The sequence below is a fragment of the Rosa rugosa genome, chromosome 4 (assembly GCF_958449725.1).
Source record: "Rosa rugosa chromosome 4, drRosRugo1.1, whole genome shotgun sequence".
NCBI lineage: Eukaryota > Viridiplantae > Streptophyta > Magnoliopsida > Rosales > Rosaceae > Rosa > Rosa rugosa.
Genome location: NC_084823.1, coordinates 50684596 through 50712073, shown reverse-complemented (window position 1 = coordinate 50712073; position 27478 = coordinate 50684596). Strand labels below are relative to the sequence as shown.

The following is a 27478-nucleotide window of genomic DNA, read 5'->3' as shown; positions in this document are numbered from 1 at the left end:
CCCCCCCCCCCCCCCCCCCACAAGTACAACTGAAGAAAAAACCAAACAACCCATCTTTTGCTCCTCTCTTCTCTCTCTTTCTCACGATACGGCGTCGTTTTTATCCATGCCGGCAGGTCCAAGATTCGAGCTTGAGCAGTTAAGCGACGCCGGATTGTCTCGAATGCGTCATCGCCGGAGCTCCGGTCGGTGAGAGCGATGGGGTGCGTTTTCGGCAAGAGTTCCGGCGGAGGAGGTCGTAGTCGGCGGCATCGCAGCCGGAGTGTCGAGGAGCCGTCCGCCGCCGTCGCCGTCGTCACCGGCGGAGGGGTCGTTAGGGATAGGAAGGAAGCGGTGGAGAGGCAGAGAGTGAATCATCACACCGGCGACTTTCCGGTGGTTGAGCGGCGGAAGCCGTTTCAGGTGAACCAGCAAGGCTGGCCGTCGTGGCTATTGGCGGTCGCCGGCGACGCGATCCAGGGATGGACGCCGCGGCGGGCCAACACTTTCGAGAAGCTTTCAAAGGTGCTCGGAGTTGCCAGGATTCGATTCAAAGATCTCAAATTTGAGTTTTTAATCTGAAAAATTTGTGGTTTCTTTGTTTTCTGTTGTGTTCAGATTGGGCAAGGGACTTATAGCAATGTATATAAAGCTAGAGACTTAATTTCTGGGAAAATTGTGGCGTTAAAGAAGGTTAGATTTGATAACTTGGAGCCGGAGAGTGTGAAATTCATGGCCAGAGAGATTAACGTGCTGCGGAAACTTGACCATCCCAATGTGGTTAAGCTTGAAGGTCTAGTCACTTCAAGAATGTCATGTAGTCTCTACTTGGTTTTCGAGTACATGGAGCATGATCTCTCCGGCCTAGCCGCCTCCACGGGGATCAAGTTCACCGAGTCTCAGGTACATTGTGGTTTAGCTTTAATCAGGTTTATGTTGTTAATTAGATTCCATTCGAGTGTGGGTGGGTCTGGGTCTGGGGCAAGTGAGTGAGATTTCTGGTGTCTACCTTTCAAGCTTGTATTTATGCGTTTGGATGTGTTGTCTACTTCGCTTTGTATGACCACTTTGTGGCTCTTGAACTCATGTGGCAGTTGTACGTCCTTTTTGTTTTGCTTGCCTTTGAGCTTTTGATGAGGCTTTTCTAGGCTGGATTGGGTCCCATACCTGGTGGTTTGGAAATCCAGGTTTTTATGATTTATATGCATAGGGAAAGTCATATGATGCCATGGCTATGTCTTTTTTAGGGTATTTAAATCCAGGAACTTTCCTTGCTCACATCACTGTATTAAGCCTGGAGAAAAAGGTGAGATGATGCATTAGAAGCTCTGGGGAAGAAAGGAACTTGTTTGTTTTTTATTGTTTGGATGTACATACATGGGAAGTAAGAAAATGAATTTAAAATTCGATTACCTCTGGTTTAAGTTAACCTGAAAAGCCACCCTGATTAACATTGCTGCAGATTCTCTGAGTCTCCTTTTTCCTTTTCTTATCTCATTCCAATCCTTTTTCTACTTCTACTCCTTTTTCCCCATGACTCCTAATAGTCCTCCTTCCTACCAATTAAACTCTATCTAATAGTGTTTCAAAAATGCAGTTTTTGAAACACAAACACAGTCAGAATGTAGTGAAGAGTTGAGTAACATGCATGCCAGGATTAGAATGTGGTGAAGTGTCAGCGTGATAGACTCCTTTGTTCATGAGGACAGATGCTTATGGGCAATTATTGTGATGGGAGAAGATATATTGAATATCTTGCTTCCATAAACATGTTAATAAAACTAAATGGCAAATTTTTTATTTTAAAATCTCATCCCAGCAGGTGCATTTACTTGAAAAATGTTAAATGGACTTAAAATTGTATCTTGAAATGCAAGCTAGCTCCTTTGTTGGTATGCTTGTATGTGGCATCCTACACCATTTGAATCTGCTTTCTGTGGCTTTCTAATTCACATACACAGAATTATGACATTTAGAGGCCTATTTGTTTCTCAAGATATTCCCTGTGGCAGGTCAAGTGCTATATGAAACAGTTGCTGTCTGGCCTTGAACATTGCCATAACCACGGAGTCTTGCACCGTGATATCAAGGGGTCTAATCTACTAATTGACAATGAAGGAGTTCTGAAAATAGCTGATTTTGGATTGGCTACATTTTTTGATCCTCAACAGAAGCAACCCTTGACTAGTCGGGTTGTTACTCTCTGGTACCGCCCCCCTGAGCTTCTTCTTGGGGCCACTTTTTACGGAGTTGGTGTTGACCTTTGGAGTGCTGGCTGCATTTTGGCAGAGTTGCTTTCCGGGAAGCCTATTATGCCAGGACGGACAGAGGTATTATGATTGCCTTGTCTTCAATCTGGCTCTTTTCTTAAGGTTATGGGTTCTGAAGATTTCTGTTCTTATTGATAAGTTGTTATGTATCTTGAAAAGTCATCTACTAATCCATACTTTATAAAAAATTTGGTGTTCGTTTTCTCCACTTCTACTTGCGACTCTTATACACAACTAGAATGCAATAATTATTCTTAGATGTTAAACATTTTTGTTTTCATACACGATCTTCAGGTTGACAAACACCTTTCAATTATTTTCCTGTTTAGGTTGAACAACTGCATAAGATATTCAAGTTATGTGGGTCCCCATCTGAGGATTACTGGAAAAAATACAAATTGCCAAATGCAACACTTTTTAAACCACAGCAGCCATACAAACGCTGCTTGGCAGAAACGTTCAAGGACTTCCCACCTTCTTCCCTACCTTTAATTGAGTCTCTTCTCTCAATAGACTCTGAAGGACGAGGCACTGCCACTGCTGCTTTAAATAGTGAAGTAAGCATTCTATAGTTAATTCGTATTGTTCTTCCAAGGAAACAATATTGTTATTAGTGAGGCTATTTATGTTTTGAGAATTAAGCCATCATCAGGATGGTTGATTAGTTCAAGAACTTCTTTGATATGTAGTGTCTGCTCCATATTATCTTCTTAAGACTTATGTTTCTTTCTAAAATTTTATCTAATTGTACATTTTGTGATATCGGTACAGTTCTTTACTACTGAGCCTTTTGCTTGTGAGCCATCAAGTTTACCAAAATATCCTCCCAGCAAGGAAATGGATGTAAAGTTACGAGATGCAGAATCTAGAAGGTCTAACTTTTAATCTTCTTTATATTTACTATTTTATGGATTCGTTTTGGCATATATTGACTGATAATATCTATTGTGCGCAGGCAAAGAGGTCTAAGTGGGAAGACCAATGCTGATGGTCCAAAAAAAGTCAAAGCTCGTGACCGAGCTGGTCGAGCAATTCCAGTTCCAGAAGCTAATGCAGAGAATCAAGGAAACTTAGACGTATGTGAAAACATCTCTCTCTCTCTCTCACATCAACAGTTTTACTGTAACAGCATTCTTAGTTGCATCAAGATCTAACCTTTATGCTTGTCAAGTTACTTAGTTATAGTAGTCTAAGTTTCTGACATCCTGATTTTGGAATCTGAATTCCCTACTTTGAATTTTATGTCTTTGAGATCCCCTTGGTTCCTGGTTAGAATGCACTAAACAATAGATTTTTGTATACTTTTATGTCATGCCATGTCAAAATAGTGTCGCTGTTAAAAAATGTGGTTGATCAGATTGTATCAGATAGTCAAATTCGTTTACATTGAGCACCATTATGACATACCATCTACAGTTTCCCTCCATATGATGTCTTTTTATATCTTGATTGAGAAAAGAGAAGCAGCCACGAGGACACTCAGTTGAATAAGAGTGGTAGTTGTGGCATCATCAAATCTCGATGTTAGACTTGGTTTTGCAGTGAACATTTTACTTAAATCTGTGCTTCTTTGCTGACTTCCAGAGGTGGAGAGCTATGACACAAACAAACACCAAGAGCAAGAGTGAGAAATTCCCACCCCCACATCAAGATGGAGCTGTTGGATACCCCCAAGAAGCATCACATAAAGGCCCTCTATCATTTGTCACAAGCGATGCTTCATTCGGATCAGTGGTTTTCAACACAAAGTCTTCAGGATCTGTTAAAAGCATGGGAGCGGCTGGGGGGTCTTCAAGGCGGAGGAAAAACAACAGAGAAAACCCTACGAGGGCTCCTTCCCGGAAATTCATCCAGGCGTTCAAGCCCTCCTCGATAGGGCTATCAATGAATCTATTATTTAGCCGTAGTAAATAATCAATTCCTGAGGGTTTTTGAAAGCTGAAAGTAGAGAATGCATAATTTATGTCATTTTTTCCCCTCGAATTAGGGTTTTTTCTCTGTCAAGCTCAGCTTGGTTTTTGAATACATTTTTTTTTCCCTTAGTTGTTCCATTGGTTGTAATATAACACTTTGTATAACTGTTCTGTTGTAAAATCCACAGTACAATAGAACCTCCCAGGACGCTTGGTGAAGTGGAGTTCCACTTATCTTGTACAGTAATTTGAAGAAAAAGCGTCCTTATGACACTGCCCCATTCAAATGGGTGTTCCTCAAGCAAATATTTATACTTTTTCTTCGAGTAAATATTAGGATTGAGATATTTGAACGATATTTGCCCTTTTTGAGTGTGGATAAGCTCTCAATTTCAACGATATTTGAGTGTGAATCTCGGCGTTCTCTTTTAGCCAAGAGTTCGATTCCCGTCTGTTTTAGTACATAAACTTTGGGATTAGGAAGAAGTGTCTTGGTTTACCTTTGGTTTTGTGATTGTGACATGATAACTAATTATGATGCACTGAGGAAAGCTCGCATCCATTGAAAAGCAAAGATTAGGGCTGCTTAACTGTCCAATTATTAAGATTTGGACATTTTCAAAGCCATTAAACTCTTTGATGTACTAATTTGAACATATATTCTTTCACCAGAACATTCTTTTGCCAAAGTCAATATCGGGAAAAATGATTTGCTAAACTTAAATGGCAGCATATTAGTTCCAAGTTTGACCTAAAAAAGATAATGGATATCAAGATAAAAAGGATGGATTGATGCATGTGTTTACCCCAAGTCAAGAACTGAAAGATGATGAGGATCATTTTCCAAGCTAAGAATAAGAAGCACATCGTCCTTTTCAGTTTTCTGGCACTCACCGCCTTCTTAGTTGTATTTGTATGGAACTGCATGTTTCTCATAGGTAAGTTTAACTTTCAGTTCATGCATAGTTTGGTAAGGATTAGTTTTAAAGGTTAAAGAGTTAACAGTTGCATATATGATATATATATGTATGGGTAAGGACTAAGGAGGGGATGGAGTACTCGATGATAAACAGACAAGGTCTCAAAATAGGGCATCATGGTGTGTTGGTGGAGAAGGAGGTCATCATTTGCTATTAGAATCGATACTAGCGGCACATCGCATATTTCAGTCACCATCACCGGCCACCTCCGACGGGGCTATCCACTTCGCATTATTGAATTAGTTTTCACTCTCTCGGGGGTTCTGTTCATCTCATGCAATGTGGTTCATAATTATTGTATTCATAAACTCAGTTTGAATGTGGAAACCGCTCTTAATTTTATTTCCTTCCAAACAAGATAAACATTACAAACGGGGCTAAGACCAACCAGGCCCAAGTTGTTCATTAAAAATTGGCTAACACCAACCAGGCCCAAGCCGAAACTAAAATAATGACTCTAAAACTAAAACTAAAACTAAAACATCGGACTATGCAGAAACAACTTGATCAGATAGTCTGCAATGATGTAGTTTTATGTGATATTCATATTTAGCAAAGGGAAAATTTTGCAAACAGTACACCAAGTAAACGCCACTAATAATTTCCATACATAAAGTTCCAAACTGAACATTTTGGTACATGGACTTTTGAGCCCGACCCACTATGTAGACACGACGTCAATGACGCCGTTAACTCTTATGTCATTATTCATTTGTCAAAGGGTAATTTGGTACTCTCACACTCTAATTCATTTTTTTTTGGTTAAAAAAAGAAGAAGAAGGAAAAACAGTTCTCCTCTCTCTCTCTCTCTCGCTCGCTCCCCACACCCAAACCCAGAAAGCCAACCTCGTCGAAGAGGTGCGTTTCGATACCACAATACTGAAAATCGCGCACCGCAACTTGCTGCCTTCCTCAGTTCTTCATTTTCCCCTTAAAAACTTAATAACAACATGAGAAGAAGCTCTCATTCGGAGCTAAATTCCATCGTTTCTTCCAAGTTCAGCACTCAAGAACACCAACCAAAGAACTCAAAATTAACAACCCATTCCAATCTGGACTAAAACTTGATCAATTAACCAAGAGGGCTTTGAGATCGTCTTACTGAAACAAGGAGAGGTCGTCGACGATCTTACATGGCGGCGTTGAGGTGCTCATGCGCCCGCGGCGGCGAGGGAGGTGGCTTTGGTCGGAGATAGAGGTCGAGGCGATTGGGTTTTGGTGAACAAGGGGGTGCTGATCATAGCCCTCGTGGTGGTCTGGTTCAATTCGAGCTGAAGGTTGGAGAACGAAGGCATGCAGATTCGATGCCATCGGTGGTAGCTTGTACGGCGATTTTCCGGCGTCGGTTGGGGCAGCTGCCTTTGGGTTTTGGTCTCCATAGTCCACTGAGTTGAGCGATGATGGTGGTGTGGCGAGGCAGTAGCTGGAATTTTGGCTGGGTTAAGAGTTCACATGGTTGGGTTTGGATCTCTGCTTATTGTGCTTTTTCTCGGTGACGAACCGGTAGCACATGGCAGCCAGCTGCTGCTTCTTAGTGGATTGAATGCTGGCGCCGCCGCTGCTACTACTTGTGGTTGTGGTGGTGGTGTTGTTTCAGCCACCCGTGAAATATTGATCGGATATAGCTGTGAGAGGGAGAGATGGGTGGCCAGAGTAAGAGAGTGATAGAGTTGGGTGGCCAAAGTAAGGAAGAGATAGAGACCAATTTACCCCTAAAAGTATGCCAGCTGGCAGAGATCTCACGGCGTCATTGACGTCGTGTACGAAAAGTGGGTCGTTCTTCAAATTCCGTGTACCAAAATGTTTGGTTTGAAACTTTATGTATAGAAATTATTAGTAGCGTTTACTTGGTGTACTGTTTGCGAAATTTTCCCTTTAGCAAACTTAGGTCAACCGTTTCATTTAAAATTGTTCACATTCATTTGGGATTGTTAATTTCATTTAATTTAAGTAGTCTACATCAGTTCTAGCCAGTTGGTGTGTGTGAATCTGAATCTGCTGCAACCTCTTAAGTATCTTTCTGAGCTTTGAGTTTTGTTACTGAGGCTTTGGACCAATAAAAACAAAGTTACAGTGATTAACATAATTGGTATTCTCTCTGTTTTATATCATATTTCAGAAATATATAGAAAGATGAACCATATCTCACAAAGATGACGTAAGTAAAAAATGCAGATGCATAGATCGGGAGGACATGATTCACTAATGAAGCACAATATGGAAGCCTAGGTGCACTATGGACTAAAACCATTTAGAACAACACAAATTTAGACATTGAAATATATGGTCAGAGTTGATTAAAAAAAAAAAAAAACTGTAAAGCCTCGAGCACATATGGTTCTTCCTTGGATTTAAATGGCATGCTTGAACCTCTGACTCTTCCTAGCTAGTCCATGAGTCTGATGCTGACAGCCTCTGTTCTGAATACAAATCAGTATCCTCAGAGAGGAGAAGAGAATGAGACAAACTGAACTCCATATAAATTGAAGCATTGGCAAATGGCAAACTCTCATTTCAAACTCCCTAGCAATGGCTTTCCTTCACAAAACTCTGGCCCTTTTTGTGGTTTCATATGTTTCTTTCCTCTTCCTCTCATCCACCGTCGACCCATGCCCCTCACCCACCGTCGACCCATTCCACAGCTCCACCGCCAACCCACCATCACAGCTCCACTGCCACTCTAGTCTCTCATCCATCGTCCACCCATTCCTCTTATCTGCCGCTCCTACTGCTGCCCCTGTTCCTCCGCCTCCGCCGCCTGCCTGCCTCTAATTGTAATTGCACCTCTACTCCGTGTGAGCCCCGGAAAAATGTGTTGAATTTATTGATGATCGTACGAGAAATTATTTCGCGATCTCGACAATTGTCAAAGTGCTCGAGAATATTTTCAGAAATTTTCATAAAGTGAAATCTTCAATTAAGTGTTGGATAATAAAGTACACGACACGACGAGTCCATGGAAATTTTCGGGGAATTTTTCGGATACCCGGGCTTAGTTTTACGAATTTTGGAAGTTTTGGAATTAAAGAAATTAGAAAATCATCTTGGAGTGATCTGGACCGTCCATTTCCTCCCTACTGCTTGATCTGGACCATTGATCTCACTTTAAAGGAAGGAGGACCAAGTCAGATTGATCCAGAACGCGCGAGAAAGAGAGAGAGCGAGCTGGGAGCTCTCTGACCCGGAGACAACCGCGACCCGAGAGAGAAACCCGACCGGAGTGACGCCGTCCGGCCACCGATCGACGACGCACGACCACCAATCTCTTCCTCTCGTCATCGCCGTCACGTATGCGGTCTCGGATCGCCCATGCACCCGGCGAGGAGGGAGAATCGACGGTGAGAAGGTTTGACTGCTCCGGCGAATTTATGCGATTTCCGACCACCGTCTTGACCGCATTCGGTATGGAATTTCCTCTTCTCGTCTTCCTCTACCCGTCTGTGCAATTAGTTTTTGATTTGGATTAAGTTTTGATGGTTTACGTTTCTGGGTAGCTACGGCTTTGCCGTGTTCATCGACGCCAGCGGCCTCTCCGGCCTTTCTGGGCTCCATCTCTTGCTCAGCTGCACTTCTAGTCAACAATCGAGGAGTTTGTCTAGTCGCTGGTGTGAAAATCATCAGTTCACCACCTTCCCAGTCTCGGCAGTGTGTTGAGCTCAGTTACAGTCGATTTCCGAAGGTATAACTCGACCCTTGAATCAAGTCTGCTCGTGTTGATGATTGGAAGTTAGGCTACTGAGATTGGTCTGACTTCATTGAAATTCAAATTCTGTTTTCCTGCACACTCTGTTAGTTTGAGTGACTGTGGTGTTGTGGTGGACATCGAAGTCTCCGGGTATACGTTTGATTTCACTAAGTTGTTAAAATTGTTGATTAAAAATATAATTGAGTTCATGAGGAGTTTGGGAAGAATTGATTAAGCTGTTAAGAGGTATTGAGATTGTGGACTAGAAACCGTGTGAAGAAAATGATTTGTGAAATTGTGGAAATTGGATTTTGCTCTATTGGTTAATGGCATGTTGGTCAAAACATTGCAAAGGCAGTTTGTTTTGTAATGGTTCATGAAGCTTTGGAAAAAGGTCAGGTTTTTTTTTTTTTTTTTTTGAAGCGATATAAGGGCTAACTCCTCGCCCTTATTCGAAATTTTATTAATATAAAGAGAAAGTACAGAAGGAAAGGGGGAACTAGGCCAAAACCTCTTCCAAGAGAATACAATACAAGAAAAAACTAAAAACGAACAGAACTGACAATCTTTGAGCAAAAAGAAGAAACTAAAATCAAGAAGCACAAACTAATTCTACTAACAAAGTCCAGAGAACCTATAATTAACTGAAGAATTAAGATCCCTCCCACACTCTGCAGAAAAAGAGCGGGGCAGTGTTCTCCACCAAAATGCTCCCTCATGCATTGCACCATATCTGGCAAGCTTGTTAGCTAAAGCGTTTCCTTCCCGAAGGTCAAGTTGTGATATTGGGTGTCGTTGGTGTTTTGAGCACACCTTGATTTAGAATGGAATAAGTTTGGGTGTCCATAGTAAATTCCGTCGAATTACTATGCGACAAAATTGTTAAGTAAATTTGGGATCTTTCATTGGTGAAATTGTTATTGGTTGCTTGTGTATTTTGTGGTTTGGTAATAAGTAAAGAAAAGAAATTATATATATATTGGGTGGCCTTAGTAATCGGGTGCACTCAATATATGTTTGGTCGATATCGTAATTTCAAGTGAATGTTCGATAATCTAAGTTAATTATCGAGCCTATTACAATTGCTCAAACGTTGGTCAAACAATGGTCAATCCTGGTCAAACCAGGAAAAGTCGGTTGGACGATTTATTAATCGTCGAGATTTCATATAATTGTTGAATGAGATATTAATGTTAATTGTGTCGGAATCTAGGATTTCCAGTTACCCGAGGAACGGAATGTTCGTGAATCTCGGATAACGTGAAAGGTTAAAGCATCGGAATCCAGATAGGGGACTTGGGACTCATTCGGTTAGTTGTTTTCCGTTTTGAATTAAATGTTTATGCAAATTTAAGTTGCATGGTTTGGTTATTGATGGCTTGAGAGTGAGTGGAACATAGCGATTCCTTGGGCTTCGATCCCCTAAACCTCCGGAGGGGCCGTATGGACGGAATGGTGTCTGACATCCACTGAGGTGTGACACTATTTCTAGGTGATATGGCGTAAGTGGACACTCTCACTACGCTTACCTGGTGATGATTTTATTTGAGGTAAGGCCGTGTAGTTGGTCCATGGGACTGGCCATCAGGTATTATGCATTTCTTTGAGTTTCGTGCATTGGATTTTGAGTCCGAAAGGTATTTAAAGTTTGTCGTTCTTTAAAGAAATGGTTTAACTTTTTCATACTGGGATCCCAAATTATTATCTTATGTGTCGGTTTTCAAACCTAGTCGGGTGAAGCCCCTACTGAGTAGCGAGGACGAAAGCTCACCCCTACAACAGTGTGGTTGCAGGTACTATCCACTGGGAACGGGATTGGAGTGGACGGAGCTGGGTGTGCATATTTCAATAGAAGTCAGGTTCTAAGTTCCAATCTTATTCCTGTTCCTTAAAATTGTATTTTCGGAACTTGTCACAATTTGTTTGTTTTATGCTAAGTCCCTTATTCCTCGGTTGTTTGCAACGTTAAGTCCTGGACGAACATTTGAATTTAAAAGTTTTAAAGTTTTCACCTCAATATTATTTTAAACGTTTTCGTTGTGCGGTTTACGAAAAATTATTTAATAAAATGCCTTGCGGGTTTCTGGAACGTAAATCGAACCTTATGTTTATGTTTCGGGGTCTCGCGGCACTGTGACGTGTTCAAGCTGGTGAGCTGCAGTTTGGGGCGTTACACTCCGCCTCTGGCGCCTGGCACTAATTGTACCTGCAATTGCAATTGCTCGAACAAGAAGAAGCAGAAGCGTAAGTGGTAGAAACTCTCTCTCATTTGATTTTTATGATTATCATTTTGACTTTTTGATTGCAGCGAGTGTGAATCTGGTGTCGAAGATCATCAATGGAACATTTGGTGCGCTTACCGTTGCTTTCTTGATCGCCGCAGCGGTACTCTTCGTTTTTTCAATTACCTAGTTTCAAAAATTGACATCGTGTACGAAAAGTGGGTCGTTCTTCAAATTCCGTGTACCAAAATGTTTGGTTTGAAACTTTATGTATAGAAATTATTAGTGGCGTTTACTTGGTGTACTGTTTGCGAAATTTTCCCTTTAGCAAACTTAGGTCAACCGTTTCATTTAAAATTGTTCACATTCATTTGGGATTGTTAATTTCATTTAATTTAAGTAGTCTACATCAGTTCTAGCCAGTTGGTGTGTGTGAATCTGAATCTGCTGCAACCTCTTAAGTATCTTTCTGAGCTTTGAGTTTTGTTACTGAGGCTTTGGACCAATAAAAACAAAGTTACAGTGATTAACATAATTGGTATTCTCTCTGTTTTATATCATATTTCAGAAATATATAGAAAGATGAACCATATCTCACAAAGATGACGTAAGTAAAAATTGCAAATGCATAGATCGGGAGGACATGATTCACTAATGAAGCACAATATGGAAGCCTAGGTGCACTATGGACTAAAACCATTTAAAACAACACAAATTTAGACATTGAAATATATGGTCAGAGTTGATTAAAAAAAAAAAAAACTGTAAAGCCTCGAGCACATATGGTTCTTCCTTGGATTTAAATGGCATGCTTGAACCTCTGACTCTTCCTAGCTAGTCCATGAGTCTGATGCTGACAGCCTCTGTTCTGAATACAAATCAGTATCCCCAGAGAGGAGAAGAGAATGAGACAAACTGAACTCCATATAAATTGAAGCATTGGCAAATGGCAAACTCTCATTTCAAACTCCCTAGCAATGGCTTTCCTTCACAAAACTCTGGCCCTTTTTGTGGTTTCATACGTTTCTTTCCTCTTCCTCTCATCCACCGTCGACCCATGCCTTTCACCCACCGTCGACCCATTCCACAGCTCCACCGCCAACCCACCATCACAGCTCCACCGCCACTCTAGTCTCTCATCCATCGTCCACCCATTCCTCTCATCTGCCGCTCCTACTGCTGCCCCTGTTCCTCCTCCTCCGCCGCCTGCCTGCCTCTAATTGTAATTGCACCTCTACTCCGCCTCTGGCGCCTGACACTAATTGTACCTGCAATTGCAATTGCTCGAACAAGAAGAAGCAGAAGCGTAAGTGGTAGAAGCTCTCTCTCATTTGATTTTTATGATTATCATTTTGACTTTTTGATTGCAGCGAGTGTGAATCTGGTGTCGAAGATCATCAATGGAACATTTGGTGCGCTTACCTTCGCTTTCTTGATCGCCGCAGCGGTACTCTTCGTTTTTTCTTCGTTTTTTCAATTACCTAGTTTCAAAAATTGATACGCCCAAAATAGGCGCTCAATTTAACCCTGCAAGAATGTCAATTGTCAGTATAGAATAAGTAGGGATCGTTCTAGCCGGGGATTGAGGGTAACTTTATAATTCACACAAAAGAAAACAAAACTAAACTAACTAAAGCACAAAACAAATAACAAAACTAAGAAAAAGAAAAACGTCAAAGAAGAAAAAGAAAAGATGGCAGGACAAGATGGGGATAGAAGGGTGCGTTGCAATCCTAAGTTAAACAGATTTGGGGTTTTTGGTTTTTTTTTTAACTAAAATAAAAGAGAACACAAAAGGAAAACGATTTTAATTTTAGGTTTTGAGAAAATAAGATGGAGAACATGTTAGAGATTTGGAAATCCACCACCAATTACTTTTGAACAGTATTAAGTTAACCTAGTTTCAATTACTAAGGTGTGAACAGAAACCAACCAAGAAACAAGTCGGAGCAGATCATGTCCCTTATTATTGTTTCCTTAATTACTTAGTCTACGTGAACGCACAATAGCTAAGCCTATCATACATGCAATCAAGGTATAGAACGCTATCCTATCAACAACACATATAGTGTCAACATATTTGAAGCATTAAGATCTCATGGAAACGATTGGTTATAGAGTTGTAGTCTAGTGTGGAACGCCTACCTAGCATGCTCTTCTAGTTGTTTAAAACATCAGCTTTTGTCCAAAGCCTTGCATACTTGTGGATTAGAAAACAAAACGATTAGGTGAATTATTTTCTAAACCTAGCTCCAATTACATGCATATATCCTAAGTGTCGACCCAAAGAACATAAACACATAAAAGTTTTCAATCAAGCGGAAATAAACAACCAATTCACACCTTAGTAATTGAAACTAGGTTAACTTAACATTGTTCGAAAGTAATTGGTGGTGGATTTCCGAGTCTCTAACGTCTTCTCCATATTGTTTTTCAAACTCTTAAATTGTTTTTGCTTTCTTATTTTCCTTTTATTTTCGTAGGAACATAAAAACCCAAAATCTGTTTCAACTTTGGATTGCAACGCACCCTTCTATCCCCATCTTGTCCTGCCATCTTTTTCCCTCTTTGACGTTTTTCTTTTTCTTAGTTTTGTTATTTGTTTTGTGCTTTAGTTAGTTTAACTTAGTTTGTTTTTTTTTTTTGTGTGATTAATTTGTTACCCTCAATCCCCGGCTAGAACGATCCCTACTTATTCTATACTGACAATTGACATTCTTGCAGGGTTAAGTTGAGCGTCTAATTTGGGCGTATCAATTTTTGAAGCATAACATCATGTCTTTAAGGTTCCTAATTCGAATAATAGATGAACTGAAAACAAAAACAACACAGCAGGTTTTATAGTGGTTCAGCCAAAACTTTAGCCTACGTCCACTTCGTGATCTCTCTTGAGAGATTCACTAGCACTATGAAGAATTTAGGTGTTTACAAGTACTTATTGCAGATCCCTCAAACCCCTCAGACTAGTTCTTATCTCTCTATCACCTTGACTCTAAGTTTTCTGCGCTCTCTGTCTTCAGTTCTCAGAAATATTAATGATAGACTCGAAGCAGCAGGGTCTCCTGTTAATGAGCGTGAGTTCATTTCTCACATCATTGAAGGACTACAGCCACCTTATGATGAGTTGGTTGCCTCCATCAGGAATCGACCTCGCCCCATAACTCGACGAGAATTGCATGATGGAGACCGTATATTTGACAAAAAAGTAAACAAATGTTGTCTTAAATACATCTGCCCTGGGATCTTCGGGTTGGTTTTGTTCGTTGCAATATGTGTTTTTCACTTTTTCTGATGGTGCGCTATGGAGGCCAATAGCTTTGCGTGATAAGGAAATCACTATCCTAAATATTTGTTTTTCGGATTATTGTTTGTTTCTGTTCTATATGCAATATGTTTTTGAGTAGGAACAAGAGTAAAACATGTATGCACCTGTAGCGAGTAGGCAAGACATTCCCGTTGTTAATCAAATCGCTCTCCTGCACAAAATAATAGAGATAATAGGGCTCGTTCGGTAGAGAAAATAACATCCCATTTTTGTTTTTAAAAATGAAAATAATAAGAAAATCTGTTCGTTAGCCTATTTTTAAAAATACTGAAAATAAAAATTGAAAATGTTTTCTAACTTCACTCTAAAAATCAGAAAACGTCAAATTGACGTTTTCAACGTTTTCTCTCAATCTGCTTTCATTCCTCACCAGAAAACTTCCACTTCTTCATCCTTACACTTCCAATAACACTGGGAAACTCCCAGACCCCTGTAGTCGCCGGATTCTGACCAAACTACGCCGTCAACGGTGCCATTGTTGGATTATGACTAAGAATCTGTGAAAGTTCTAGATCTGGATTCTTGTATTGAATCTATAGAAACGATGATTGAGAAACATATAAGATTTATATAAATATAGAACTCTTGTATGATTAATCATCGATCATCTGGGTATTGAGTTGATTATATATAGTCTCTTGCATGATTGATAAGTAATTATGGCCAGTAAACACTTGATTGTATTGGCTGTTACATAAACAATAGCTTGCCTTGTTTGCTCGTCAATTTGCTCATCTACTTTTAGGAAAATCAAATACAGAAGATTCATGGGTACGCCAATCCATTGATAGTCTATTGCCTCTGAGTTATACTGAATCTCCATTGAGTCTCAGCTTCCATGACACCATGACTCATGAATTCTGATATTAAAAAGGAATATAAAAAAAGAGAATGAAATACCGAACTCATTTTCAATATGAAAAATATAATCTCTTTTTTCTCTTTTTCATTTTTAAAAAATGTTTTTGAAAACCTTACCGAACGGGCCCTAAAGAGCAAAGACTGAAAGCGGCTTTTGCATATCACTATTCTCAGATTAATCAATTCCTGTTTCTCCAATGAAATCTAAACCTATAGTATTTACAATGCTATATTATTTATTCTATAGTAAAGAGGTGCAGCATCACAATTCCATTTAGAACGATTTTTATTTTATTTACATATCCCTTTTTTCTTCATACACATTCCCATTTAGCTTTTCTTTTTTGGTAAAATTAAATTCCCCTAATGCCCTTTCAAGAACTTAAATAAATAAAAAACAAAAAATAAATATAAAACAAGGAGACAGACGCTGTGAACAAGATAGAAGCCGCAATCTGGGTTGACGAGTGAAACTTTTTTTCTTCTCTTTACACCAATATTTGCATCTTGTCTTATTTTTCCAGATTAATTGTTAAAAATTATGGTTTATCTTTCCTATTAAAACTACCAGAATTGATCTTTAGTCTTGATGTTCTTCATGATTTCTACGACACTAATTTTGATGAGAACGAATTAATCAGCTTGATTGGGTTAGTTGGCTTATACAGTTTTGTTAAGACAGTTTTCTTCAATGAAGTTTTGTTGAATTGCATTCAAGTTGAAGTTCATTAACTAATTGCCTAATGACCAAGTGATGAAACGGTTTGAATAGAAGATTAATTGTGATCGATCTTGTATTATTCCACTTCGATTTTTGAGTTCACCTGAATTCCATAATTGTAAGTGGAGCAGTATTGAGAATGAGAAGGATTGAAGGAAGATTGATATGTAGATGTAGAATGAATGAGGACAAAATAGGAAGTTTCAAGGAAAAAATTACTAAAAAAAATTTGGGGCGTGTATTAAGCATATTGCAGTGTGTGAATAAAATTTATCTTCCATTTAATGGTTCCATATATCCTATGCTATAAGAGCTCAACACGTACGTTTGTCACCTTGTTTTTCATTGAAGAAGGCCCAGAAAGAAAGAAGTCGAGGGGAGTCCGTTCTGCTGGACGGCTTCGTTTTGCATCGCCGCAGATGAATTGGTGAAACTTTCCTAATGAAGGAAGGAATCGAAGCAGAAAAACTAAAATGCAAAAGAAATGCTAAGCGAGCGCTCTACCATCTGAGCTACATCTCCTATTGCTGGCTGAGATATCGTATTTTGATATATTATATATGTGCCTCAACACCAAACAGATTGGCCCATGCCTTAGCTTTGTCTCGTACTAAACAAGTAAATAGGTAATGATGCCTACGAGTCCCCAGTAGTCCAGTACTCGTTTTCACTCTATACTTACCACACTACCAATTCAAAGACCTCCCATATATTTGATAGGGTAAATTGGTTAAGATCATTAACACCATTTGACACTTTCGATAAGAGTAAAAATAATTTTCACTGCTAAGTGAACTAAAGTGATTAACGACATAAAACCAAAAGAAAAATGTAGAATCTTCCTCGACCGCCCTTTAAGCAAAAGATTCAGCCACAAGAACATCATAGGGTTCCATTTCTAATCCTCTATTCATATTTTGCTTCCATGATCCATCATCCCATGAATTTACAACTAAATTTTGGAAACCAAAAAGATAAAAAGATTAGCTAATATCCGATAATCACCCCCTAAATATTGTTTCAATGATCCCTTTTCAAAAAAAAAAAAAAATTGTTTAATGATTCCTCAATATATTATTCAAGGAAAGAAGTCAAAGAACAATTGATTGTGACTAAAAATTATGCTCAAAATGTCTATGAATCATGAACCCAACATTGAACAATCACATAAATTAATTGTACGTTTTTAGCTAGGAGGTTAGGTATTAGAGATTGGAGAATGATCCACGTACAATGACCAATTCTAAAAGCCAACCTTGTCAGTACGTACCAAAAGTATCGGGTTCCCCATCATCAATTTATCACAGAAATATTCTTTTTTTTTTTTTTTGGCTCAAACATAGGCTTACCACCCCATGTTAATAAAGAAAAAATAGATACAAGAAAAATCACAGAAATATTCTTCAACCAGTAAAAACACAAGAAAAATCGAAGAGTTGGTGAAAAGGTTTTTTTTTACCAGAGTGGTAAAACGAGCAAGCAACAACCGCTCAAAATTGAAGACTCGCGAAACCTCTCCCATTTGTGTTTCAGAAGGTAAAGTATGAATCAACTCAAAATTCTCCATCGGAGGAGAAGTGGAGAACCCTCTCGATCACTCAGGATCTTCACCATGCCGTCAAGAATGTCTCCGGTGAGCTTTACTTCAAGGACGTCCAATTCCTTATACAATTAACTAACTCATTCAGGTTTGCATCTTCGCCAATTTAAATTGGAACTTTTTAAGTGCTAAGTTTCAGTACATGTCAGGACTGTATGAATCTGTGTATGCCCATTTAGAGTTAGTGTGCTGGAAACTGTTGAGGAACTCTGTTGGAGCTAATATTGGTTGATAATGCCTGTGTTTTGGCGGGTTTGCTGGTGTGAGAAATTTGGCTTTAGTTTTTGTGAGTTATATGGTTGTTTAGAATAAAAGTAATATTGGTTGATGTTACTTCGCAGAATATTGCACAAGATAATGGGTATATAGTGAAGAGCCTTGTGCCCATTGTGATGTTGGCCGGGTATATAGTTCCTGAGTGGGTGGAGGAAAAGCCAACGCTATCTGACATAAAACAGATATATGGTTCTGCTACAGCCTTTCCAGTTTCCACCCACAGCACTAATCTTACCTCTAAAACCTGACAAGGTGAAACAAGTGAAGGAGCCGCTATCTAGCATAGACCCTGAGGTTCTATTGTTTCTTTCAAAGATTAGGCATTTAACAGTCAGGGAAGATAAAGAGGACCTGAAGCTCAACACTGTAACCGCAATTGATATTATTAGCTAGTGAGACTGATTTTGTGATGAAGAAAAACAGAGATGCTCTATCCATATTTCTGCTAAAGGAGATAATGACAATGCTGCTGAGAGAGAGTGCAGTCATTATATGTGGAAACAAAAGTTCCCTGTTGGGAAGAAATTCAGAATTGTGAGGAGATTGGAGGTTGATGAGTGGGGGATCACCGTACTCTGGCATTTCCAAATGGAGATCGACTTCATAGAGGAATGAACTCTGTATTCTTTCCCACGCAAATAGTGACAAACTTTCCCTTCATTATTCAAGCAGAATTTCTACTTACATCATCGAGAGAAACAATTCTCCTGGACAACAAGTGGAATCAGGGTATTCTCAAGTGTGTGGCCACTGCATTTACCTCTCTTGTGACAAAGGTACAAGGTGCACTGTTATCAAGTTTGCCTATTATGTTCAGGTTCTTGCCTGTTCAGAGTTCTTCCTATGAAGAATTGAATGCTGTGTGAGGCACTCCATTAGAGAAAAGCTGGTCGAAGAGGACATTGTACCGAATGAGCCGCAGATGGGGCACATTTTGTTTCATAAGCCTCGCGAAGTGGGTCAGTTAATGCCAGTTTTTTGGAGTATTTTGAGGAAGGAGAAGGATGAAGGAGTAAGTTTGAGTCTCTCTTCGCATGGAAGATTTGTTTTGCCTTCTTCATTTGACAATTGACATAGAGGAGTATGATCAGATGCTGAGTTTCATAGGAGTCAAACTTCTCGGCAATGATTGGTATGCTAAATGCATTAAGAGTTCGAATCTTGTAGTTGGAGTGAAAGAAGATGCCTATTTGGAGCTTCTACTGTTCTTTGTTGATAACTGGCAGTTCCATTTTCACAGCACTGATATCATGAACATGCCACTAATAAAGTATGTGGATGATGATTCATGACGGGTGTGTATCTTTGTGCAGCTTAAGTGAAATGGAGACTGGTGCAAGGGAGGTTGCACTACCCTCTCATTCCCATATCTCATTGCTGATGAACTGGGAGAAAGGATCTAAACCTCTGGAAAATCATTATTCAATGCCCAAAAGCATCCAGGGAGCAATTCAATCATCTCCTATGAAGAAGAATTTTGGTAAAATGGCTCGGGGAACGCAGCTTTAAATCACTAAAGGTTATTTCATATATTGTATTTCACTTGATTGTTTGCTTCTTCGTTTACTCTACTTTATATGCTGATTTATCTAGTACTAAGGTGATCAAAAGTCTTCGAATCAAAGTCAGCAGTAAAATCAGCGTCTACTGCTCACAAGTACGGGTAACGTATTTGCTTATCATACAAGTCTCGCTATTACTGCTCTATTGGATTCTTTCACCTGCCTTTGCAAAGCTAAGGAAATGGCGATGATGACACTGAGAGAGCACATAGACTTCTAACTAGAATGCTTTCTGTGCACTAATTTTCTTCTACAATGTAAACATATTGGAGAAGCGGAGAATGTGTAGTAACAACCTTACGTTGAATTATGTCTCTGATGCTTAACCGAATCAGAATGGTTATATTTCAATTGAAGCAAGCAGAATGCAGAAGATAATTAGTCAGACTGGGGTGATAAGTGCTGCAATATGCTCAGCAGCACTAGTTAGTTAGTCAATTAAACCTTCAGCCATATGAAGGCCATTCACTGCATTGTTGCCGTGCAATGTCATTGGTTAACATAATTATTGACGGTGAAGTTAACGGTTGGCCTAGAAAAGGAAAATCGAAAGGTATAGGGATACAATATGAAATTGGAAAACTGAGTGCAAGACTGACGAATGGTGCACCCAACCTATTTAACTTTCAAATAAGTGTAAGAGTTGAAAGGGTGGAAACTCGTAACTGAAATTGTTTCTATTCAAGTGCCATATTAATGAAGCATGCAATTGTAACACAGAAGATTAGGTGGGTCTTCCTTTGGAAAGTGAAAAGACTACTTGGTATCTGCAGATTCTCTTCTTAAAAACTACAGAAAGACTAGACTTTTCGGTATCAGCAGGGTTTAATTAAGCTCATGCACGCATGCATTAATTGAAACTTGTCCAGCAGTAACTTCTCATCATCTCTCAAAGATATATAAGCAGCACCATCAGTCCCACAAAACTCATAGACATCTTTCTGTTTAGTACTTTCTCACTATCAAGAGCCAGTGTTTTTTTGCGTTGGTGAAGAGGAAGGGACTGAGATGACTACGCCGAAAGAGCACATAGAAGAAGGAGGAAAAAGTTTTCCATAGGAGGGGAACTCAACCCTCTAACTGAGGATCTTCATCAGGCTGTTAAGAATCTCTCAGCAGAGCTCTATGCTAAAGACGTGCATTTCCTGATGGAACTCATTCAGGTTTGCATTTACATTCATCTTTTGTTACATAGCATTTTTTTTTTATATCAATACTACTACGAACTAAGATGCATGCTTTTGCTAGTTAGTGAATATATTTGTAATTTGTATGTAAACATGTGTATTAGTACTGTAGATAGTATCTGATCTGATGATCTCTATATATGTAACTAATTTAATGGTCAATTGATATTCTTAACAGAACGCTGAGGACAATGAGTATTCGGATGGAGTAGATCCATCACTTGAGTTTGTCATAACCTCCCAGGACATAACGGGCACGGGGGCTCCTGCTACATTGGTGGTTTTCAATAATGAGAAGGGTTTCTCTGCAAAAAACGTAGACTCCATTTGCAGTGTTGGAAGGTCCACAAAGAAAGGCAACAGGAAGCGTGGTTATATTGGGGAGAAAGGTACATATCCATACATCCTAAATGTGTATATCCTACATGCTTGCATTAGCTATTTGATTGCTTTAGAATTTTGTTATGTTGTGACTCGTACTTAATGTCATTATCATGTTATGTTTGCTAAATAGAAAACATACAAAAATCTTTGGCCTATGCTCTGTAGTTTATGTTTACTGTTAGTTTCTCTTTTCAAAGTACTTGTCGGATTAGTTAGTTTTGTTGAAGTCGTGAAACACTGCTTTGATTCTTGTTTAGATTGGTATGACGTGATTGCCAAATACAATCTTGGCATGTTATAGAGAAGCAAATGATATGAAATACTGCTTTCTAAAACCTTGATATGAAATACTGCTTTCTAAAACCTTGAGCCAGGCACTACATTTTAATTTTATTAGTTGACTTTTTGAAAAAGGCTTGTCAATATTGATTAGTTTTGTTCAAGTAATATGTAATATTACATTGATATCTTTATCATGTTTGAATGCCTAGATGTGATTATCAGTTGGTGTTTTTTTCTTTTGCTTAATTTATGTTCTTTTGCTGCTTCACTAATTTAGCCAAATTTTTGGTTAATTTACAGGAATTGGGTTCAAAAGTGTGTTTCTGATCACGGCTCAGCCTTACATCTTCAGTAATGGCTATCAGATCAGATTCAGAGAAGAGCCTTGTGTGCATTGCAATGTCGGATACATAGTTCCTGAATGGGTCAATCAGAACCCAACTCTATCTGACATCAAACAGATTTATGGTTCCAATGTTGCCCTTCCTACCACTACACTGATTTTACCTCTAAAGGCTGAAAAGGTCAAGCCTGTGAAACAGCAGCTCTCAAGCATTCATCCTGAAGTTCTCTTATTTCTGTCAAAGATTAAGCGGCTCTCTGTCAGGGAAGACAATGAGGATCCAAGGAAGAATACAGTAACTGCAATTGAGATAGAAAGCCAAACTGATTTTGTGACCAGGAAGAATATTGATGCTCAATCCTACACACTCCGTCTTTCTGCAGAAGAAAATGATGACAATGATTCCGAAAGGGAATGCAGTTACTACATGTGGAAACAAAAGTTTCCTGTCAGGCAGGAATTCAGAGTTGAGAGGAGAATGGAGGTGGATGAGTGGGTGATCACTCTTGCATTTCCAAATGCAGAACGTCTTCGAAGAGCAAGGAACTCTTCGCCTGGTGTTTATGCATTTCTTCCCACAGAGATGGTCACCAACTTTCCATTCATAATACAGGCGGATTTTCTTTTATCATCTTCAAGAGAGACAATTCTACTTGACAACAAGTGGAATCAAGGGATTCTTGAGTGTGTGCCCACCGCATTTGCCCATGCCTTTAACTCTCTTGTGAAAACTGTGGAAGGTGCGCCAACATCAAGTTTGGCTCCTATGTTCAGATTCTTGCCTGTTCAGGGTTCTTCCTATAAAGAATTAAATGCTGTAAGGGAGTCAATAAAAGCAAAGATGGTTGACGAAGACATTATACCAGTTGAGCCTGAGATGGAGCAGAGGTTCTTCCACAAGCCTGGTGAAGTGGGAAGATTAATGCCTGCCTTTTGGACTATTTTGAGGAAGGCGAGGGTTCAAGGTGTAAGCATGATTAAGCTTTCATCACATGGAAGATTTGTTCTGTCTTATTCCTTTGACAGCAAGGAATATGATCCTACACTAAGTTTCCTTGGAGTTGAACCAGTGAATGATGACTGGTATGTTAAATGCATACAGGGTACTTCCAATCTTGTTGATGGAGTGTCAGAAGATGTGTACTTAGAGCTTCTACTGTTTATTGCTGACAATTGGGGTTCTAAATTTGGTTACACCAACATGAAAGACATACCATTGATAAAATATGCAGACTATGGAAATGAATCTTTGTGCAGCATAAGCCAAATCCAGAAAGGTGAATGTAGAGTTTTCTTATCGAGCAAATGTTCTCGTGTTTCATGGCTGATTGATTGCAACCGGGAATTTAATTCTGTGACTCGTCTTCTCTTTATGCCAAAAGCCACTCAGGAAGCCATCTGGGCATGCTCTGGGAAGGATACATTGAAGAAATGGCTAGCTGATCAAGCAAAGGTTGGTTCTGTTGATGTCAATCAATATGCAGTTGATCTCCTTCAGAATTCTCTTAATGAGCGGAAGCTTGTTATTGCATATGTTCATTTCTTATATCACTCCTTGGATAATGATTTCATCTCAAGTCGGGAAGTTGACTGTTTATGTGGAAGTATGCCACTAGTGGATAGCTATGGGAACATTAACAGGAGTAGGAAAGGGGTTGTTGTTCCTGCCAATGGAAGCAAATGGGCGGGACTGACTGATTCTAATTTGTGGAGAAAAGAAGGCTATGTTGAATTAGGAGAGCTTTATATGTATTCTGGCAAATTTGCTGGTAAGTTTACACCGAAGAAGAAGCTTCTTGAGTTCCTTATAAAATATGCTGCTGCTTTGGATGTCCCTCATATTTCTGCTCCAAGTGATGGTATCTCATCTGTATCTGCACCACTAACTAAGCAGAATGCCTTTTTGCTTTTGGATTGGATTCGTCAACTGAATTATAAAAGGGTTGGCATCCCTCAGAAGTTCTTGGCTTGCATAAAGGAAGGTAGTTGGCTGAAAGTTACTTTGAATGGCTCTCCTGGTTATAGGCCACCATCCCAGTCATTTCTGCTTAACTCATCATGGGGAAATACTTTGCAGAATGGATCCGTCTCTGTTGACATTCCATTGATTGATACGAGCTTTTATGGTGAGAGCATGAGTGGATACAAGGAGGAGCTAAAGACAATTGGGGTCATGTTTGAATATAGCGAAGCATGTGATTTCATTGGGAAGCATTTCATGTCTCTGGCAGCTTCATCCTCTTTAACTAGAGGAAATGTGCATTCCATTCTGCGTTTCATCAGGTTTTTAAGGGACAAACTTCTTTCTCCGGCCGATTTTATCTCTGCTATTAAGAAAGGGAACTGGCTGAAGACTTCCGTTGGCTACAGGTCTCCTGTAGGATCTGTTTTGTCAGATAAGGAGTGGAATGTTGCCTCCAAAATTAGCAACATTCCCTTCATTGATCAGGACTTTTATGGTGATGAAATCTGTAATTTCAGAACTGAACTTGAGTTGCTCGGTGTTGTAATCTCCTTCAACCACCAACTTATAATTGACAACCTGAAGTCACCATCTTCCATAACTTCTTGGACACCTCAGGTTGTCATCTTAATGCTCAACTGTATGGCTCTATCCAAGTCATCTGATAAACTTGTCAATGCATTGAAAGGAGCCAAGTGGCTGAAGACAAGTATTGGGTACAAGTGTCCAGGGGAATGTCTCTTGTTTCATCACGAATGGGGTTGCATTCTTCAGGTCGTCAATGGTCTTCCTGTGATTGATCATGAATTCTATGGGAGCAACATTTTCCTGTACATAAATGAACTGAAAAAAATTGGTGTGGTGGTTGATTTTGAAGGGGCTGCAAAAGTATTTGCTCGATATTTCAGGCACTATGCATCATCAGCTTCCATCACCAAGGAAAATGTTGCATCATTGCTTCTGTGTTACAGAGCGCTGAATGGGACTCAATATAAATTTCCTGCTGATCTTAGGAGCTGCATTGGTGAGGTCAAGTGGTTGCGTAGTCGTTTTGGTGATTACAGATGTCCAAGGGAGTGCATTCTCTTTAGTCCCGAGTGGGAATCTATATCCCCAATAACTCTTCTTCCTTTCATTGATGATTCTGACAGCTACTATGGAAAGGGCATACATGAGTACAGAAAAGAGCTGAAGAGCTTGGGGGTTGTCGTCGAATACAAGGAGCGAGTTAAGTTTGTGGCTACTGGTCTTTATCTCCCTAGGGATGCCAGCCGTATTTTTCCTGTAAATGCACTTGCGTTGCTGGAATGCATACGAGTTTTCCAGGAGAAAGGTTACGCCTTTCTTGATAATTCTGATTTCATGAAGAAAGTTTCTCAACCATGGATAAAGACTCATGCTGGTTATAGGTCTCCCAAAGAGTCTTTGTTGTTTGATTCCAAGTTTGGCTTATATTTGAAGCGGACTGATGGGCCTTTCATTGATGAAGAATTCTATGGTACTAAGATTGCTTCTTACAAAAAAGAGCTTTCTGCATTGGGGGTTATTGTTGAAGCTGAGAAAGGATGTCCCCTGATTGCCAGCCACCTTGATGTTCATTATGAGATTGAAGCATTTGTTCGGCTGTATAATTACTTGAGTGCATTCAAGTGGGAACCAGACACTGATGCTGCTCGAAGGATCTGGATTCCAAAAGGGGAGTGGGTTTGTCCTGATGATTGTGTTATTCATGACAAGGATGGGCTATTTGGTTTGCAGCTGACTGTTTTGGAGAAACATTATGAGCATAAACTTCTATTTTTCTTCTCCAGTGCGTTTAGAGTTAAATCTCATCCTTCAGTTGATGATTACTTGAAGGTTTGGAAGGTTTGGGAAAGTTCTGGAAGTGCATTGTCGCATGCTGATTGTTGCAAGTTTTGGAGTTATATCTCGAAGCACTGGAATTCAAAGACAGAAAAGATTGTTTCTGATGCCTTGGTGAAAGTACCTGTCAGTTCTGGATCTGAAGGAATCTTGCTGTGTAACAAGTCTGATGTTTTCATTGCTGATGACCTTCAACTGAAGTATCTATTCGAACAGTCTTCTCCTGAGTCTATTTTTGTTTGGTACCCTCAGCCAAGTTTGCCTTCCATTCCAAGATCCAAGTTGCTTGACATTTATCGAAGAATTGGTGTTCGCACTATATCTGAATCTGTACAGAAGGAAGAGGCGTCACTTGCAGATGATGTTGAAGTAGTCTCTTTGCCGAGGGAAAAGCTGATTAAGAAAGCGCTGTTCAGGCTGATTCTTGGTTTTCTTGCTGCTCCTCCCATGGAAATGGAAGCTGAGAAGAGGCTTGAAGCTGTTCAATTCCTTGTGAATGTTACTGTGGTGGTAACAGCTGAACCGATCTCTGTAAGCTATAATTTACCTTTATCTTCTGGGAAAGTTTTGAATGTGAGAGGAAGCCGAAAAATACGTTTTGATAGAGAAAATTCAAAGATCTTCACTCGGAAAATGGACAAGTCTGGAGGGCAGAAGAGTATGATTGAGTTTGCTACTTTTTTCTCTGAAGCGATATCTGAGAGTGTGTTATGGGAGAGCGCTGATCATATAGATTCACTCTCTGAGCTGATCAAGATGGCTTCTTTGCTAGACTTCAATGAGGAAGCAGTTGATTTCTTGATGAAGTCCAAGAATTTGCAAATCTTCATGGAGGATGAGGAGTTTCTTAGGACTGTCTAGCTACCCTCTTGGCCAGTTATGTGGTTACAATAACATGGATCCTGATGGTCTATCAGTTGATTCTTTGAAGTTTCATTTTGCTTTCGTCGTTGGCTTTTCTTTCTGTTGAATTTTCCTTCTTGTTCTGGACAAGTGATGCTTTCGTTTGTGCTGTCAATAAATATTTGAGCTCAATAAAATGTGCTGTTTCATCGGATATATTCAGTTTTTGTGGGATAAAAAGTCCTATTTAGTTTTGGATTGATCAGCAAAGAGAAAATGTTAGGTTTCTCAAAGACTCCAATGTAGTCTAAGGTTCTACTCATTCAAAACTTGCAGAAGTTAATTGAAAATTTTCAACCATAAATTTGTTTTCGTAAACCCATTTCTGTTGTTACAAATGTGGTTTAGGAATCTTGTGTATGGGATAAGGAGTGTGATCAAATTGAATCCAAATGTGGTTTGATGAATCCTGATTGGATTAGGAGTTTGATATAATGATTACCAATCCTTCAATTACTGGAAATCGGTTTCTTTGATTTCATGGTTTAGGGGTTGATCAAATAACACAATCACATATTGTGAGTCTTAACACTTGTATCAATTCAATCTTGCAGTCCCACTGTCATTCTTCCTCTCTTTCTATACTCCTCTCTGTGAAGCTAAGCTGTGGATTGATGATCTGTTAGCATTAAGCAGCTCATCAGATGATGAATCAAACAGACCTGATATCCATTCATCTGTTCGAATGGAGGTTAATTAGTACCACTGTTGATTTTCTGTTTTTTTGGCCAGGGGCATGGCTCTTGTCCTAGCTTCTTCTGTTTGTAATCCTTTTCTCTTTTAAAAAATTGAGTTGGGAGGCTCTCTACATCTCTCTCTAAATTTTCTATCGTACACTCAACTTATATTCATTTTCCCCTGCTCCTCTTAGATTTTCAATCTGTGTAGTTTGGCATTGATAGTGGATTGTGGCACTTGTTAGCTAATTAAGCTTGATGTGAACTCGGCACAATGCCAACTCCATGAGCTGTTTCCTGAATTTGTGTTGTGTGTAAAGTCCAGTTTATTGAAAGTTTAAAACTTGATAGACAATTGTGTAACGCACCCCATTTTTTTTTCTTCAAACAACAATAAATTGACGGGAGGTTTTGCGGACGAGTTATTTGTTAGAAAAATTGTGTCTTCCTTTTTATATTTTTATGTGAGGCTCTTGCCAACC

At 39.5% G+C, this 27478-nt stretch overlaps 2 protein-coding genes across 3 annotated transcripts; both read left to right on the top strand.

Annotated features, from left to right (window-relative positions):
- On the top strand, positions 1 to 4520 carry LOC133743287 (probable serine/threonine-protein kinase At1g54610). The gene is made up of 7 exons (XM_062171154.1): positions 1 to 504; positions 598 to 882; positions 1992 to 2309; positions 2579 to 2806; positions 3021 to 3121; positions 3205 to 3325; positions 3834 to 4520. Exons 1-7 carry the CDS (start codon positions 199 to 201, stop codon positions 4161 to 4163), a joined length of 1689 nt encoding a protein of 562 aa, XP_062027138.1. The 5' UTR covers positions 1 to 198; the 3' UTR covers positions 4164 to 4520.
- Positions 4521 to 17466: 12946 nt separating this feature from the next.
- Positions 17467 to 26482, top strand: LOC133743285 (uncharacterized). 2 transcript variants are annotated; one of them, XM_062171152.1, is made up of 4 exons: positions 17467 to 17644; positions 17898 to 20557; positions 20760 to 20970; positions 21548 to 26482. In XM_062171152.1, exons 2-4 carry the CDS (start codon positions 20543 to 20545, stop codon positions 26275 to 26277), a joined length of 4956 nt encoding a protein of 1651 aa, XP_062027136.1. In that variant the 5' UTR covers positions 17467 to 17644; positions 17898 to 20542; the 3' UTR covers positions 26278 to 26482. The 2 variants fall into 2 exon arrangements, with proteins under 2 accessions (XP_062027136.1, XP_062027137.1); XM_062171153.1 differs by having other exon boundaries at positions 17503 to 17589.
- The last annotated feature ends 996 nt before the right edge of the window (positions 26483 to 27478 follow it).